Source organism: Hoplias malabaricus, chromosome 11 (genome assembly GCF_029633855.1).
Source record: "Hoplias malabaricus isolate fHopMal1 chromosome 11, fHopMal1.hap1, whole genome shotgun sequence".
Classification (NCBI taxonomy): Eukaryota; Metazoa; Chordata; class Actinopteri; order Characiformes; family Erythrinidae; genus Hoplias; species Hoplias malabaricus.
Genome location: NC_089810.1, coordinates 23,875,850 through 23,895,090, shown reverse-complemented (window position 1 = coordinate 23,895,090; position 19,241 = coordinate 23,875,850). Strand labels below are relative to the sequence as shown.

General features: G+C 38.8%; 1 protein-coding gene across 5 annotated transcripts; it reads right to left on the bottom strand.

Moving 5' to 3' along the window:
- Positions 1–442: 442 nt before the first annotated feature.
- On the bottom strand, positions 443–18,189 carry n4bp1 (nedd4 binding protein 1). Of its 5 annotated transcripts, none has more exons than XM_066685319.1 (7): positions 18,171–18,189; positions 9,914–11,385; positions 4,025–4,155; positions 3,765–3,861; positions 3,462–3,569; positions 3,184–3,285; positions 443–2,716 (listed from the first exon to the last, which is right to left on the bottom strand). In XM_066685319.1, exons 2-7 carry the CDS (start codon positions 11,323–11,325, stop codon positions 2,404–2,406), a joined length of 2,163 nt encoding a protein of 720 aa, XP_066541416.1. In that variant the 5' UTR covers positions 11,326–11,385; positions 18,171–18,189; the 3' UTR covers positions 443–2,403. The 5 variants fall into 5 exon arrangements, 4 of the variants coding, with proteins under 4 accessions (XP_066541416.1, XP_066541415.1, XP_066541413.1 ...); XM_066685318.1 differs by lacking the exon at positions 18,171–18,189 and adding an exon at positions 18,039–18,152; XM_066685316.1 differs by lacking the exon at positions 18,171–18,189 and adding an exon at positions 16,792–17,678.
- Between the last annotated feature and the right edge of the window lie 1,052 nt (positions 18,190–19,241).

The window sequence follows — 19,241 nt, the reverse complement described above, 5'->3', positions numbered from 1 at the left end:
TTTTCCGATTCAGTAGCCATTTTGGATGGATGGATGGTTGGTAGATAGATAGATCGATAACAAAAAGCTAGACAGGCAGAGGTACAGAATATTAGAACACTAATGTGAGAGTTTGCTTGCCTTCAGCACAAGGGAATTAGTGAGGTCAGGCACTGCTGTTGGGATGATTAGTTCTAGATTTCAAATACTATTCCAACTCATTCCTATTCACTAATTAAAAATGGGTGCCTGTCTGGACACCGACATGGACTTTTGGACATTGAGTGTACATTCAGTAAGAGCCTTTGAGGTGCTCATAAAGGTTTGTTACATTTTCCCAGCTCTAGCACACTTGATTCAACTCAAGATAATTAGACCCTTCCTCAGCTGAGTGTCAGAGCAGGGAAGGAAAAAAAAAGGAATCTTACAGTAGATGACATTCCCAGGAGTGGAATTAAAACTTACTGAACTTAGAATGAATAAAACATAAGACACCTTACACCATGGACCTGCTTTACTTCAAAATATGCAAAAACTTTCAACTTGATTTGGAGCACAACCTGTAGCCAGTGAGTATGTAACATAACCATGGTCAACTTGTTACCAACACTACAGTGTGTACTTTAGCTACATATAGTCACTGTCCAAAGAAAACCACATATTTAAATTTTTACCCTCAATTTCATTCTTGAACATATTAACTGCTCTTTACATTGTGAACACTTTATAAATGAGGTACAGATAGAAATGCATGGCGTCAAAAGAGGTTCTAAAGTTCTGAGAACCAAAAAACAGAATCCAAAACCAATAAATGACATTTTGTAATTGAGAAAACTGCCATTAATATTTAGAGTTATAAAAACAGGTTTGTAAACAGAATATTTCCGCATATAATAGTCTATTTTGAGTTTAATGTTCTTGAAGAATCTGTTTTGGCATTTGTTCCACCTTTTCTCAGTGTTGCTTCAGCAGCCAATTACTGTCTAGATTACTTTACTGTCCAAAAGCAAGAAACTTCTGGGGGCGACAGTGAGAATGAGAGAACTGAAAAAATGCACAATGAACGCGAAAACGGATTCTTCAAGAATATTAAACTCAAAATAGACGATTATATGCGGAAATATTCTGTTTACAAACCTGTTTTTATAACTCTCAATATTAATTATTTTCTCAATTACAAAATGTCATTTATTGGTTATGGATTCTGTTTTTTGGTTCTCAGAACTATTTTGACACCATAGAAATCCTCTATGTCCATTAGCAATAAAAATAAAGAATATTTTTAGCTTTTCCTGTAAAATCAACATTTGGAGATGTTATTTAAATACAGCAAGGATAACCTTACGACAGGGGAAAATTAAATGTTTCTATCCAGTAAACACATGAATGGCCTTTAATAATACTGCCATTCAGAAAATGAAAACAAGCACAGTTTCCTGTAGCAACACTGTGAGATGCCCACAGCTTGCTTGGATAATCTACTGCTTGTATGGGTAGTCCCCACCTCGACTTCCAACAAAGTTCCCAAATCATTGAAATTCACAAAGAAAGACCCACTCCTGCACCAAAGTCAATACAGCAAAAGAGGTTAACAAGGAACAAAGACACCGGCAGGTTGTGCAATATTTCCATTGTAGTGGCAACATATGGAAAGAGTTCCAAATAAGTCAGAGTCCTTTATACAACTGTACATTAGGTTCTGTTCTTGGATATCAGTACAGATATTGTGGCAAATCTGGTCAGGAATTTCCAATTTCACACAGCCCTCTGCTGGCCAACTAAGCAGTAGCAGTCCAAATTTAGGCCAGGCGAATTTCACATTTGAAATCACTGCTCGAGTTACACAATCGAGAAAAGGAAACGGGAATACCAAAAATTGAGTAATGGTTCTGTGAAATTGTCAAGACTTTCATAACGCACTGCTACAAAGAATCTTAGTCATTTGGGTGGGTGTGGGGGGGTCTCCAGACAGCTCCTTCATTACCCCAGAAGAACTGTGCAGTACAAGTAGAAGATCAAGTGACCAGTTTCATGTTCCAAACAGATTCCTAGGGCACTTCAGTGGGGGTATTTTAAATTACAGAAATTTATGTCTATTGTACATTTTATGAAAAAAAGAATTTGTCATTTGACTCAAAAAGTCAATTTTCATACTCAATGTTGATACTGTTATTTAAACCAGCAACCATGCTAAATCAGCATCATACTGAAAAAAAAAGCGTGTGTGGGGGGAAGAAATTGTCTTTTAAGCAATCATTGTAGCAAAGCCAGTTTATACACAGCAGTTTGGTGGGAACACCTTTTAGAACAAAGATTTTTCTCAGATAAATTAACAGGACTAAATAAATATTTACACCAAAAGTGGACTGTATAGTTTTCAACATTCATAGGCTTTTTAATTCTGTTCAAAGAGAAATGTAGTGCTCAGCCCAGGAGCAGGCCAGACAGTGCGTTCAGGTCTCTCATGTACGGGTTATCACTGAGGATGCGGTCAATGCGATGCTTTTGGTCAGGAAAGATGTCATACAACCTCTGCTTCAGCTCTGTGGTCTCTGAGTGCGACCGTTGAGAAGGGGGTGGAGAAGAGGATGGCCGAGGTGGGTGCCAATCAGGGGGGCCAGAATGTGGCCAATGAGAAGGCTGTCTGGACTGGGAGGGGAAGGTGGTGTGTGATACTGTTTGCAGAGTCTGAGCGTATCCCAAAGGTGTAACTTTCAGGTCTGCAGCAGGACTCCGTCTAAATATGAATAAAAGAAAGGACAATATTATTCACATATTGAAAAAAAAAAAAAAAAAACCAAAACACAAAAAAAAAAAAAAAAAAAAAAAAAAACCCCACACATTTTTTAATTAGATTTTGAATATTTATAAATATACTTTTACAATTGCACAGTTTTACTTCATCAACACCAAAACGTGGGAACAGCTGAATGTTTTTAAACAATAAAAACATCTCAGAAAATTTTATTTATAAAAGCACTGGATGAATGTTAAGCAAATTTGAACATGAAGCAAAACTGAGAATTATTTTTTTCTACATTATATTTGTGTGATTTGCTGTTATCATCACTAAATGATTACATTAAACAGTAAAATCCCTATTTTTTTTCCAAACCAAAATAGTCATGCTGGGTGAAATCTTCAGAATGGATATCCAACATAAACTGAAACCAGTCAAGGGTCGGCTGCTTTGGAAGAACTCACTGGCTATCTTTGCGTAGGAACTGCTCCAAGGGAGGTCCATGCTTTCCCAGAGGATCATCTGGAATCATGAAGTGATCCCCAACAAAGGTGAACTGCAGGAGTCTGAGAGGGGAAAAAAATCAGTTACAGTTAACTCTAGCTGAAATAGCACAGTTAGGCAATCAATTAGGCAAAAGTCAGAGACATCATTGTGAATTATAATGTAGTTGTTAGGATTTTGCAATAACACAAAATATATGACCCTCAGTAATAATAAACTGATATAAACGTATATTTACCTCTCCTGAATGATAGTCCTCCAAGCTTCAGACTGGTTAAGGAAATCCCTCAGATTGTCATTGGTAACAATAATGCCTCCTGTCTTCTCAGCCAGATGGAGAAAAAACCTGTTAGAAAAAAAAGGAAAAGCCACATTTGTACAGCTGCTGAAGGGTGTAACTGTCCAAATTAACAATATTGAGGTTACCATCTTAGATATTTTAGAGTAAATTTAGCTTGGAGGAGGGTGCCTTTTTGTACATGATACTTCAAGTTTTATGGGTCAAGTCAGAAAAGGTTCCTTCTGTGGCGAGAGCTCATACCTGTCATCGTGAGAAGAGATCCTTTGTCCACAGACCTCTCTGGAGGGAGTGAAGGAAAGCAATCTCAAGTCTTCTAGCTGATTAAGGAAGTGTTGTTCTGAGTGGAAAAAGCAACACTTTTACGATTTACAAGCCAGACAAGTACACAGTGAAGGAACAAATTACTCCAGACAAAGCTGTTCATTTAAAAGTACAATTGTACACACCAAAACTACCTCAGAATGACATACGTGAAGTGAAGGAATGTATTAGCTGTTTACCAGTGATATTAGGGTCTTTCTTCTGCCTCCACTGAGGAACAAATACTGTGATTTCTCGATGACCCCTCCGCCAGAAAGCATCCACAGCAATAGCAATCCCACGACAGGAAAAGAACCGGTGAAGTCCATGACTGGAAGGCAAGGGGCAAACATATGACTAATGAACGTGGGAGTTACTGAATGGTTTAAAAAAAAGTATAACAACATTAATAGTAAGGGTCATTTGAAATAAAGTGTCCAAAGGGACGTGTTTGCAATTTCCACAGTACATGCTACAGCGTATGCCTCTTTAAAATTCTACACGCAAGTTTAAAGTTCCCCTCATCTGAATCACAGTCATGAAAAGGTCTGAGATAAAATCTCCAAGAAGTACTTTACATCATTGTCCACACAAAGCAGAAGCGCAAAGATACAAACACCTGGGTTTTATCAAGGCACAAAGACCTCACACACATTTTAGAGGGAACTTCCCTGTACAAGAGAAAGTGATTTTCAACAGGAAGTGTTACTAAATCTACCACAGCTGACGTAGATAGTAAAATAACCCAGTCAATCTGGAAATATAAATTGTTAAATATGCAAAAAATCCCATTCATTTCTCACATCTTCATCTGACAGAAAAATAAACTCTGAAAACCCCTCGTAGTTTTAGCTATGTGTATCAGTACCAGTACCACATGCACTCCTGACCTGGTTATCTTCACACTTTAAAGATTAAGCAAGAGTCATGACAAGAAACCAGAATACTGAAACTACAGTGTGTCGAAATCAAAATGATCATAATAAACGAATATTTCAACACAGTCTCATATCACGTCACAACAGTGAAACCAGACGCTGCATGACCAACGACCGTATGAACACATCAAGTTCATTGTTACAGAATGATTAAATAATGTGCATTTTCTCCTGAAGAGCGAGAGGAGGTGGTGTCACAATACTTTTTAGTAGCTGCAGCAGAAGCCTAGGACCCAGCAACTCAAAGGCATGGTATGGTATGGCAATTGACATAGATACACAAAATACACAGGTGAAATCTGGAAACCCAACTCTGCAAAAACCAAAGGGCCACAAAAACATTCCACATTTACCAAATGTCATTGTTTAAATGAGCCTTTCCTGTTATTTCACAGGAATTTCATGCAGGTCAACTACCATGTCAAAGTAACTAGTATTTGGAAATAGGTTCAAATAAAAGCCAGTATGTATGTATGTATATATATATATATATATATATATATATATATATATATATACATACATACTGGCTTTTATTTGAACCTATTTCCATTTAACAGCAATAAACTGTTGTGACAATAGCTAATGCCAAATTATGGAATAAAAAAAATTAAACTACATTTTGTGGAGTCAAATCCATTCAAGTATTGATCATTCCAGGGTGTTACATAGAGGCAGATGATTGAAGTTTTAATGTTTTTGTGTGTGTGTGTGTGTGTGTGTGAGTGAGTGAGAGAGAGAGAGAGAGAGTGAGCATGAGTGTGCATTGCTGTAAAATCAACAGTTAACTACAAGTTTAATAATGCATCGCATACAGGACCTTCACACCATCCATTTCACATTAAGTAGTGCTGCAAGATAAAGCGGCTATACAAAAACAATCACAATCCCAACAGACACGTGCTAATAACTACAAGCTTTGCCTTTGCCTGTGAAATTAAACTAATTCTAATACTCTGTGAACACAACATAATGGAATTCATTAACCTGTGAAGCTACACAGATCAAAATATCAAGTCCAGTTGAACCTGTCCTCTGTTTATAACCGCTTATCCATTTCAGGGTCACGGTGGGTCCAGAGCCTACCTGGAATCATTGGGCACAAAGCAGGAATACACCCTGGAGAGGGGTGCCAGTCCTTCACAGGGCAACACACACACACGGACACTTTTTAGTCGCCAATCCACCTACCAATGTGTGTTTTGGACTGTGGGAGGAAACCGGAGCACCCAGAGGAAACCCATGTGGACACGGGGAGAACACACCAACTCCTCATAGACAATCACCCGGAGCAGGAATCGAACCCACAACCTCCAGGTCCCTGGAGCTGTGTAACTGCGACAATACCTGCTGCGCCACCATGTCGCTCACTTATACTAACTCCTTTTACAAAAATAAATAATAGTAATAATAAGAATGAAAAATGAAAATAATAGACTAAACCCCACAAAGTCACAGTTTTGCCACTGAGACTGTTAAATATCACACTTGGGTTAGAAAGTGGCATCATATTTTAAGATTAATAAATGCTGATACAGACATCACCATGGATAAATGTATCGTCACCTTCATCCACAACATAATGAAGTGTTGCTATTCTGAACACTGACCAAGAATCAGTTACTGCTGCTATGGCCACAAATGATCACCTGTTTGAATCACAGCATACACTGTAGGAAAATTGTTCCTTCTTCCTTACTAGATATTACTAGATATTTTTGGTAGAATGGTTAACTGGATGCTCAAAACTGCTCTGGAAATTGACAGTGTGAATTTAAGAATAATTGATATAATAAAATGAGAACCACTTTATAATTTCCAGCCCTGTAAGTTGCAGTTCTCATAAGATTTATAGGATTTGTAGGACCTGCCTCTAATATCTTGGTGCCAGATATGACAGAACATCTTTGTGTGTGGTCCATTACTTAACAAGTCAGAGCTCTTTTAGGCAGGGGGATTTAATGATATGAATGATCAGTGTATACATGTCATAAAAAACACATCTATCATGTGCCAATGATCGCATCTAATTCGCTTAAACTAAATAAAACAAACGAACAAACAAAAAAAAAATCTTTGTTGGTATCTTCAGTCCTTTACAGGAAGACAGAATGTAACACCAAATTTAAATAAATTACAACCCAAAACTTTACTAAATAACCAACTGAGTTCCATCCAATAGTATGTTAATAGAATCGGTAGATGCCCAATTTAAATAATTATTTATATTTTTGCTCACTCACAAACGTCACTTTATTTCTGCCCATTAGGCAGATTATTTCTGAACTTCAGAGTGGCTCATAGCTGTTTTACTCTTCTGTCTTGGTCTCTCTACACATTTTGGGGGTGGATGAATGTCAAATAATGTTTTTCTTTTTTTTTTTACCTCCCACTAGTACAACTGCTGAATTACCGCACATGTTAAACTTTACTACTATTCAAATCTTTCCCACTGTCAATCATCTTCCTACTCCTAAAGCTTTAATCACACCTTGGTGTCCACACTCACAGTTCTCAAAACTACAAGAGCCCTGAAAGAAACCACCAAGAGCAGTGAATTGCTGAAGAGAAGCATTTGAGGGGGAGAGAGTTGAAAAAGATTTGCAACGATCTGCAAAGAGGAAGCACAAAAGATGAGTGGGCTGACTCCCCACAACCAAAGTCGACCCACACAGTTTGCACCTTATCTAACAAACACACACAGACACACACCTGGGTTTAAAAAAAAATATGCACACACAACTTACTGGAAGTGACTTCTTAACCTTTAAAACTCTCTCACATTTAAACACATACCAAACCATGGAACCAAAGCAGTCATCACTCTATTATTCACTTTGTTTCCAAGACTAGATAAAGTGTATTCTGCTGATATAAACATATAAGTAGGCACATTAATTTCTCACTCAAAAATCCAGTCCCAACATAATTCTCTATTCAATTCATTATAAAATCTTAAATTGCACAATAATACAAATATTTTAATGGCATTTAATAATATTGGCATGATGATAACATCTTTTAAAAAATGCCTAGAGGCTACAAGCAAAACAGACATGTGTGTACAAATATTACTTTCATACATTCATATTTGCATTTGAATATATTTGGGGAATTATTTTGACCAATTAACTTACAAGTTAAACTAAATGGATGGATGCATTGTTTATTAATGGTGTAAAACCTAGAAGCCCTACAAGATATACCGGTTTTATATAGCATAATTTACTTTCTTATAAATGCCAAAAAAAATATAATACAACAATGGAAAACAATAAAGATTTACACTACTGCTATGTTGGGAAAACCTGAGGTCTGAAGTATCTCCGACAAGCAAAACAGAAATTATTATTACTGAACTGATTACAAACTGAAGAGCATTGGCAGAAGACACAAACTAATGAGATTCAATCTATCAAATACAGTTCTCCTTGCAACAAGGAATAATGCTACATGCAACTACTTACCCTATTTGCTATATATATATATATATATATATATATATATAGCGATGCAGTTTATTATATTTGTCCATTCATACAGTTTGTTACACACTGATATTCTACATTCATTTTCCATGTTGTCAGCTCCACTGGTAATTCTAAAATTACAAACTGTAGTTCACTTGTTGCTCTATTATTCAATGATCAGGACTCCCACAGGGAGACACACTGTCAGAGTTACAAAGTCAGAGACAGTACCTCATCTCTTGCTACACAGTGTGTGATTCATCCTCTAGTCCTACAGCAGTGGTCACTGGACATTGCAGACAGGACACAGTTAGCTGGATGTAGTCAATAGAGTTAATGAAATGGACAATATTGATAAGAGTGTTATAGTGTGTGACTTGTTCATGGCCTGGCAGTTTACATATATGTGCAATATATTGCCAAAAGTATTCGCTCGTCTGCCTTTGCATGCATATGAACTTGAGTGATATCCCATTCTTAATCCCTAGAGTTTAATATGATGTCAGTCCACCCCTTACAGCTATAACAGCTTCAACTCTTCTGTTTATGGGACTTGTTGACCATTCTTCCAGAAGCGCATTTGTGAGGTCAGACACTGATGTTCAGGCATGTGCACAGACAGACAGCAGGTGCTCAAGCAAAAAAAAAAAAAAAAAAAAAAAAAAAAAAAAACAGTAGGATTTTTTTTGTTTTGTTTGTGCATGCTGCGGATGAGGAGCAGAATGCCCAAATAAATGCCTGTCAGATAGTGTAATTTTTATTTTTAAATACTGATGAATGAAGAAAAACCTTGGGCTTCGGCAAAAGGGCATATGCTTGAGCACCACTAGGGATCTATCTGTGCATGTGCCTGCTGATGTTGGACGAGAAAGCTTGGCTCACAGTGTCCGCTCCAATTAATCTTAAAGGTGTTCTTAAAGGGTTGAAGTCAGGACTTTGCATAGGTCAGTCAAGTTCTTCAACACCAAACTCAATCATCCAGGTCTTAAATTTACCTTGCTTTGTGCACTGGTGCACAGTCATGTTGGAACAGGAAGAGGCCATCCCTAAACTGTCCCCACAAAGTTGGGAGCATGAAATTGTTCAAATTCTCTTGATATGCTGAAGCATTAAGACTTCCTTTCACCTCTGCACACTTAACACCCCAGCATACGCCTACTCTGCACTGTCACTTTACATGGCCTACCACTTAGCGATTATGTTGCTGTCGTTACCAATCGCTCCACTTTGTTATAATACCACTGAATAAAATATAGTACAGTAACAAGTATTGTGAAAAATAAAGTAACATTGAATGTGACATCTATTATGTTTAATGCAATATTTCATGCTGTCCTGATACCAACTACACTATGTTTTTTGGTTTTATTGTAGTCATTTTTACATGTGGTTTATATTATGTGAAATTGTGGAGCAGAATAGAGTCCAGCAGAGCCAATAAAAAGGCCTTATTACAGTATCATCAGGTACAAATTAAACAGTTTTAGTTAATGTTATCTAGCACTAGATGTGTACGCTCATCTCTGAAATCAAAGAAATGTCAATGGCAGGTAGATATGTTGTCATTGGTCAAATAGCCTTCACACACATGTGATTTTTAGCAACTCTATGTAGTAATTTAGTCAGGCATACATACACAAACACACAGAAAAAAATTATTCATCCATATATAATAACTTACGCCATGGCTACGTTGCTGCCATCTATGATGATATGCCGGAGGTCAGAGCGTCCAGGTTCGTTCTGCAGGTTCAAATGATAAGGGGTCCGTAAGGACTGCTGGAAGCGGCTCACCCCTGTCAGGGGCATGGCCTTGGGCAGTACTTGTGGCTCTGAGCGGGGCAGTGGTACCCTTCCTGAGATAGTTTGATAGGAGCAGCCTGGACGCGTTTCTGTAGCTGGAGGTTGTGAGGAACTGCGGAGCATGGTCACTGCCTCCTTTCGAAGGGGCACCACAGTCTGAGAGCCTCCTCGTGACAGGTAATCAAACCTGGCGTCCGACCTGAGGTCTAGTGGCCCCACTGTTCTCGACTTTCTCCCCATCTCTATAACGTCTTCGTCGTCATCCAGCACTATGATACCAGGAAGCCTCTTTTGGCTGAAGCCATTACTGCTGGGTGCTCTGATATTCTCCTTGATCTCTGCTAAAGCCCGACCCTGCACCCGCTCCTTCTCTTTTGGTCGGGTGTATGTGAATGTGGAGGTGCAGACAGAACTTGTATTGGTAGAGGGAGGATGGTCAGCTTTGGAGGACGATATGTGCTGTCCTCCTTGTGTACCTTGGCTCTTCTTGCTCTCCTTATCGATGCACTCCAGCAGAAGGAAAGTGTCCTCTGTCTGTCCTGTCTCCCTGACCACCCGCTCCACCACCTCCTGCTGGTAACCCATGGTCCTGAAAAAGTTCACTAGGCAGCGCAGGTTGGTCTCTGGGCTCACAGCCTCACCCTCGTCCGAAAACTCTGACGAATCCTGAACAAGAGTAGCCTTGGCAGGTGTTTTGGTCCGTGTCTGGCTAGTGTCTCGCAGCTTCTCCCTCTCCTGCTCCTCGTCCCTCCTCTCCAGTGAGTACTGCCTCTTGGTGTCCCTCTGCTCACTCTCTGATGAGCGCCGCTTGTGGGTGGGCCGCCCATTCAGCACCACTGTGTCGGGTGTTGGAGTGGGCCTGGAGATTCTGTCGTCAAAACAAGTGCCCAGGATTCGGTTAGAGAGTTCAGTAACAGGGGTGCTGGTCTGAGAGCGATCCTGATCCACGTCTACACCGACTCCAGTCAGTGTGGGGCTTTGCGCTAGACCCAGAAGCTCCTCCTTCAAGGCACTGGGCAGAAGTAGCAGCTCCATTGTGTACTTGTCCGCCTGCTCCTCCACAAAATTCTTAAAGATGCGCTTGACCAAGGGCTCTCTGTCTGGGGGCAAGATGCGTTTCTCTTTGAACAGCGTAACAAACTGCTGAATACGACTCTGCGCCATCACAACAGCTTCAGTGCCCCCCATCAACTTCAGCATTCCCGGCTCCTGCACCTGGACCTCAGCGCTGGTGTCCCGTAGCAACTGGTCCAGAAAGAAGCCGCGAGCACCTGCAAAGATGCAGTGCATGTCCAATGGATATCTCTCCTCTATCTGCAGCTCTGGGTCACACAGACCCTTAACATACTCCTGTAGAAAGCACAACCACAATATTTTAAATATATACATTATATAAACATTTACTAATGCTATATTCAAAATATATTTAAATAGTAATGCAACTGAATTGTCGTTAATTGGTCCAAAATGTTGCCCATTCAGAACTGCAAGAATGTGAATAAATGAAGCAATGGAGCAATTTGAGCAAAGTTTTTTTTCCCACACTTGACAGTCTGAATCAAGGTCCAATCCAAGGTTTGTGTTGTGTTAAATTTTTTACATTTGGTTATTTGACTGTTGTCATCACCTTTGTGGTTTCAATTCTCCATACTTAATACTGATGGGTTTGTTCAGGACTGTGTGTCTGAATGAACAGATTCATTTGCACTGTTTACTACTACTACGTTCTGGCTCCGCTCAAGATAGATATTATGCAAGACACAAACACATACACTGCCTACTCCTTATTCCCATTTATTAGCTCCACTGTAAATGAGTGCACTGGCTGATCTGGAGTGAGACCAGCTCTTTTGGTTGGACGAAATTTTGGCCCTTTGGTCCGGACTGTGGTCAGAGGCACATATGCTATTTTGGATCAGACCAAACTGTAAAATCAGAAAGTCTGGATCAAACAAACCATGTGTAAAAGCACCCTAAAAAACTCCAAAAGCACAAAATACAAGAACTTCTGTATTTTTGATATTGATGTTATAAAAGGCCTTAAATACTAGAGAAATAGTTTAGACCCAGTTGTAGATCCAGAACACGTGTAAGCAAAATATTCCACCAGCATATTCCCAATAATAAAGAGAATAAAGCTATTACATAATCGCAGACACATGGAAATGGAAAACACTAAAACAAACCCACCTATCTGTATATTTGGGCAATACGGTGATATTTATAATTGTTCTTCTGAGCAGACTGGATATTAGCACAGTAAGGAAAGTATGCTTAAGTCTGGTTAAATGGATTATCAAGGAATTAAAATACTGAATAAAGAATAAATATATTTTATAACGTTGTGTTTAAACAGTGCCACTACAAACCCTTTTTAAACATTGCAAAGTGTATTTTGAAAGTCCCTAAGGCTCATCATGTTCATATCACACACAGCAGCTTCAATAACTGTGAAAAAATATTTTGCTACCACTAGGACGTACACCAAACCTGGTGAGACTTAAATGTATCTGATGAATGTGAAAGGCTTACAACCACATCATGTCATGTCATATTACGGAAAATCAGACGCTTATGCTGAGGAACATCATTGCATGCTTTTGCGTTTGCTCAGCTATAAACACTACCACTTAGCATATGTGAGCATACTTCTTAACAGCTGACTCAGAGAGCAAGTATGTGGTTCTGCGATGGAATGACTTCTCTTTCTCTGCAACAAATGCAAGTGTCATCTTGATACAGGAACCCCCTGGGGTAGACCATAGCAGCTGAAAATGCTTGAACTTTTTTTTGCCTTCTGCTGTCTTTGAATGTTGAATAAGAAGTCAGCTTACCGTATATTACGGGCACAGATTACTGGTAAAGACAACAGGCTGAAACTCACAACTCTTAAAAGGCAGTGGAAACTGAAAATGAAGCACACTGGGGGGTCCCCACTCTGACTGAGCAGAGACAGAGGATGTGAGAAGCTCAAGGTCATCAAGGGATATGTGACGTGTCACTACTCCAAGCAGGTGTGACACAAGACTACTAAAATCCAAAATCAGAAAATTCCAGAATCACAGGTCCTGGGGAATGCTGAATTTGCGTATGATTCCTGAACAGGTGACTGGAAGAATATGCTAATGAGGGACAGAAACCATCGCAGTCTAGTCAAAAAATATCTTTACCTTTTTCACCGGGTCAAGTGTGAGTAATCTAATAATTTCTGTTCCTGAAGATTTGCTGACATGTAATGAAGATCTGTGAATACTCATGTTAGGAAATGATTACACAGGACATGATTTTGCCCAGTTATTATTATGGACACAAAAATACAATTAATTGTTACTGTCAGAACAAATCACTACATGCCCCCCTTTTTTGTACATAACTTGAAAATTACAGCTAATCTTTACACTGTGCTAAAACTTTATGATGGGATCAAAAGAAAGTGTCCAAAATTACTTTTCAACCACACCATAAAGTTTTAACAATATGGTTATCTTAATTTGCTTCCATTGGTAATAACAAACAAAGTCAGGGCAGTAAATCAGAGACAAATACTTAGAATATTATACAATTGCATGCTACAGTGACATCTACATTAATAACAAGAAGCAAAACAAAGGTGTGGTAATTAAAGATGTTGATGTTTCTAATATGTTTTAAAAATATCAAACAGCCTGGTGTCAATCTAATTGCAAAGAACAACAATTAGTACAGGACATGGGACACACGATTGCTGTTTTATGTTTACCCAGTTTTCGCATTCAATCTGGGTATGTAGTTAAATATGAAACAAATTAAAATGTCAATTATTTATTTAGATGTCAAATTTTGAACAGGGTCAATCTAGCCCCAAAGAATATAGGAGGGTTATATGAATTATATATTATTAATATTTTTTAGAAGTTAGCACTTCAGAAATAGGAGGTTCGGATACATAGTGACAGTATGGTATTGTATCATATTGTTGTATCATCTTCAGCATCTTGTTATATCGTAATTAGTGTTAGCTTGTGGACAAAAGCACAATATTTGTTCACATGTTGTACTCATAAAATGCTGTATGATCTAAACTGACAAAAGAAACAGTAAATCAACGAAAGCAACTCCTTAAATTTGATTAATTAAAGTGTATCAAACTGTGTGCCACATTGATCTGCATAATGAATTTTACTACATCCTTGCTAGTTATTGGACAATGACTAAATTATAGGCACATGATATGTTTTAAAATAATTGTACATGTCCAACGTTGCGTACTCTAAACTGAAAATAAGAAAATCTTATTAATGTACGGCATATTTTAAGCAACTTCTTTATTGTGACATATAGAAAAATTTATTAAATCCAGACAAACACATTTTAACAAATCCACTGTGAGCCGGTACTGGATAAAGGGTTGTAAACAATTAGTGAATACATTTCTTACAACAGTACATCATAAAGTACGAGAAGCCACATAAGCGTGTCTATGTCTAAGTACTTGCTATGGTTTGAGACTGAACTAGTTTGTGAGTTCCATTATTTCTACCAACATTAACCTCATACAGACTGGAACAACAATATTAATATAAGGCGTTTTTAAGGCTCTTTATAGTTTTGATGGACTGAGATATGTACTGAACCCTGTCTACACTTCATTATATCTTATTAAATAACGAGAATTGTTACACCCATGCTTGTTACTGTAAAATGTTCTTGAGAAGCATATACAGTGATGCTTTACAGATGTTTTAATGTAGTGACCAACCACTCAGACTTCACTAAGGCAGTTAGGGTTCAATTCCCCACGGGGGTAGGCATCTCCTGCTAAAACTTTAAGATTCCTTGGGTAAGATTTCAAGACAATCTGTTAGATGCTATAAATGTAAAAGTATATATTAAAACGAGACATTATAAACAATTTAAATCAGATAACACACTTCCCTCTGGTTTTAATGTATCTAACCTGATTTGTTCAAAACACCACAAGGATCAATCATCACAGCACCTACCTCACCCTGTCTAAACAAGGTTCAAAACAGTCGGTTTCAGCATCTGCTTCTTAAAATTATAAACAACCACAGCTCATGAACTCCTTGAGCACACATCAGCAAAAAGTGATGCAAAAAAGCCTTTGATTTCACTCAGGTATTTATATTACTCTGCTCTTGTTTTCTCATGATTCTCTCATTTATCATAATTAAAAAAATAAATAAATAGACAAAACTGGGTGTGATCCTGTGATTGGAAATACTCAGATGAGGGGGCATATTACATAATAAAGTGAGCAATATCAGAATGGCTCATTTTATCTCACGTTTTCTGACGTATGTGAACCTTACACCAAACAACTTTTCAGGCCATTCCACTGTCTCAGAAAAATTTCCAAATGTCAGAATAAGAGTTTTGCCAGAGCTGTGGTGCACTTCAGTTTGGTGTAAGTTGGTCAGGATAGATGTCTTATATCAGTCCAGTGTATTTTTTGTCTCGACGTTCCAATAAAAACAACCGTGTCATTGCTCATGTAAATAGTGACCCTTCCAGACCCAACTTTGTAAATTCTGTGGTTAAAAACATTTTCTTTAAAGGTGAAATTTCCAAAGTATTCTAGTGTGTAGTTAGCATGACACAGATGAGCCCACAAAAATTCTGTTTTGTTTGTCTTATTTAAGTTTGTGTGTTAGTAAGTACCCGACACCAAAAGAAAAGTGGAAAGGCACTAAAAATGTGTTTTTCAAAATATGTCCATGGAATCAAAGGCACCACTGCACTTTATACGATCTAATGATAAATGTGTAAACTGTTACACCCATACAAGTTACGGTTGGAATGTCCATGTCCTGAGATTATTATATGGTGACTAAACAAAACTCTGGGCTTTCCATTGTGGTGCTTATCAATGGGTGGATATTCCACATTTACTGACACCAGCTCTTCTGTCTTCCTCTTTACATTTCACCGTAAACAATGGGGTGTCGGGAACATGTTGGTAATTAAAACAAACCAAACTGGAGGACCAAGTCCTGTCAGTCAACTTTTAGTAAACTATTTCTTCGAGGTGATACAAGGGAAAAGTTCAGAGGGGCTGTTTGACACTGAGGGAAAAGTCACGTCCAGTGGAGTTACTCTAAGATAATTAAGCAGCTCTTGGTTTGGAGTTTAAATATTCAGCCTGATATTGGTACAATTATTTAGCTTCAGTTAACAATTATAATGGCCAAACAATGACAAAAACCACCGAGTTACTTCTAAACGTACTAACGCTAGTGTCTGTATAACCCAGGCTATACTCTGGCTAACTGTCAAAAAAATTAACAGCAACAATTTCTGTACCGTTGTCGTTTTTTAAATACAAACAGACTGAAGGTCTAACCCTAATAAATTCAGGCACATACATAGTAAACAAAAGACGACTAGCTACCTCAGCCAACGAGATTCATCTAATGCACACTTTGTATTAAACCATAATGCCCTCTTAAGATACTTAAAGGACGCGGATTTTTTTTTTATTCGAATTTTCTGTTCTACCTAAATGGTGTGGCGTTTAAGGTGGAACGGGCACTTCGAGTAAGTAGCGGGCGAACAAGACGCCAACCTCACCTTCCAAATGGCTAGACAAACCTTCCACACTTCTGTCGGTTAAGCCCTGTGTTACAGCCAGGCTCCAGTGTGTAAACTACTGTACCATTTAAGGTGGAATGGATAGTTCGAATAAGAAGCCAGTTCTGATGTAAGGCAAGCTGAATAAGCTCTACTTCAGTGGGTTCAGTTGTACTGTAACGTTACCTTGGCTTTGGCAACATCCTCCTTCTTTCCTTTTAGCTGGACCCAGATTTGTCTGGATGTTTTACTGCCGTGAGCCTCGGTGGGGTCCAGGTTGCCAATGATGGTAAATGACACCTTGAAAACTTGCTCGACCCGCGGCTTGGCGCCCTTCAGCTCGGCCTCCTTGTTTTCGGGCACGGTAAACTCGTCCTCGTAGGGCGACTCGAGCTGGTGTCTGCTGGCCTCGACAGAGTGACTGTTTCCCGGCAGCGCGGCGCAGCTCGCCTCGGTGATCCGCTTCATGCTTGGGAGGGGCCGCGCTGTTGACATTTTTTGTTTCCTTTCTTTTGACTTGTTGTGAAGTCCACGTTGACAACGGCGATGCTATACAGAACACCCGTTCTCATACGACTCGCTTCCTCCCTTCATGGTTCGGTTTGAGCTCTGTTTTCTCTCTCGCCTCGATGAAGTATCACAGCAAAGAGCAAGTGAGTGTTTGTCGCCTACTGCAACTTTTCCTCTGAGCCGAAAACTGGGGCCTGTCTCAAAAACATTCTGCTCCCTACCTAGTGCACTACCTCTTTCGACGCATCTAAAATGTAAAAATAACAAAATATTTAGAGGCTTCCAGCGTTCCTCAGTTTAACAATACTTCCATACATTAACCACATGCTCAGTAAGGTGCACCATTAGATGTAGGAAATAAATCTGCTAACTTACAAAGTACACTATGTAGGGAGCACGAAGCAATTTAAAATAATCGCCTGACAACCCTCATACCCGGAAAACCCCAGTGATGTCATCAGTGCAAGACACGGTTTTATTTCCTGCGTGCACACGCATATGCGTTAAAGATAAACTGAACAATCCGGTCAAAAATATAAAAGCATTATATAATCATATGTGCTCTCTGCTCAATCGTACCAACACACACACACACAAACTCCAGCAGCACTGCTGTGTCTGATCCATTTGTCAGTGTCTGTTTAGCACTGAGAATGATCCACCGCACATCATTTCCGCTCTGTGGTGGTCCAGTGGAGGTCTTAACAATAAAATAATAAAAAAAAGGCAAGCAAAATATGTAGAGCATCAGATGAAATACAGTCTGTAAATATATATAGTTATACTATATATATATATATATATATATATATATATATATATATATATATATATATATATGAATATAGCGTAATTACCCCAATTTTCGGACACAATATTGGAAATCTTAGCTAACTGTAAATAAAAAGAAGTATTTTACTCACTCAAATCAACATTTTTCAGGAGTTTTTCGCACACAAATAATTACAACAATGTTAGAGATACTTAAATATTGTTTAGATACGTGATTTCACGCAAGACTGATGTTTAAATGCCCTACTAAGGCTTGAACTTACGTTTTATTGTTTTACCCAATGCGATTGGCGAAGAGAGAGAGCGGAAATAGCTACCATATACGGCAGTGGCCGGAGTTAGGGGACGGCCGGAAATAGTTACATTTAATATAATACTTCCCAGAAATGATAAGATTAATAAACTGATCAGAGTCATTATCTACCCGTTTCATTCACATCCCCAAGTCCTCACAGACTGCAATTTGTACAAATACAGTTACATTCATAAATACATGTTTTTGTTTTTCATCGATATATCATACTTTTATGCGAAAATAAATACATTTGTTTACATTCACATTGCAAATATTTGTAAAGTCGAAGTCTCGAATTTAAAATTTATTTGTAAAATGTAGAATCTTCGTTTGTGAATCGAGTCACTCACGAGTTTTCCGTGACTTGCATTTGTTAATTTCCTTTCGCGGGTTTTTGGATTTTGAGACTTTCCTTTCGCATTTCACTCGATCCAAATACAAATGTGGCCAGCAGGCGAACAACCTACCGCTGGGTGGCACTGTTGTTTTAGGACGTGTGGGGACAACTTAAATGGAGACGCATTTGCGCAATATTTAATGTGGAAGTTCGAACAAAAAGTCCCCAAGCCGCTGAATTCAGCTTCATATCACAGACCGTTAGGATGGGGATCACTGGGGAACACTTGAAGGTGCCCTAAATTTAACGACGTTAAAGTCCAGTGGAACTTCCCTAATTTCGGGGAAATAGGGTTGTCAAATAAAACACTTTAAAATCATTCCGTATTTGGACACTGAAAGCGGTGTTTCGTATTGGACTGATATGGGACGCGACGTGTTTCGTATTTTTGCAATTGGACTGTTAAAACGGTTGATTTGTTTCAGACAGGCACCCTCAGCCGGAGGGCGGGTACCCCACGGCTCCTAAACAGAATATGCGCTTCTCATTGGTCATCACTTTTATTTAGACAAACCGCAGCCAGAGTTATCTGTCTGTATTTACTGCGGCAGCCAATGGAGTCGTAGTCCCGCCTACAGGGGGTTGTTTTGCTGCGGCCCTGACAGGAACATGTCAGTCCTGAAACCCGGGGAAACAACAGTG

What these genes read in the sequence shown, in the direction of transcription:
- n4bp1 (XM_066685316.1), bottom strand. Translation starts at nt 17,100, where the DNA reads ATGTCAACAGCGCGGCCCCTCCCAAGCATGAAGCGGATCACCGAGGCG. An exon ending in ATCTCTTCTCACGATGACAG is followed by an intron (nt 3,570 to 3,764) that starts GTATGAGCTCTC and finishes TTTTTCTAACAG; the next exon opens with GTTTTTTCTCCATCTGGCTG. An exon ending in TTCCTACGCAAAGATAGCCA is followed by an intron (nt 2,717 to 3,183) that starts GTGAGTTCTTCC and finishes ATTCATATTTAG; the next exon opens with ACGGAGTCCTGCTGCAGACC.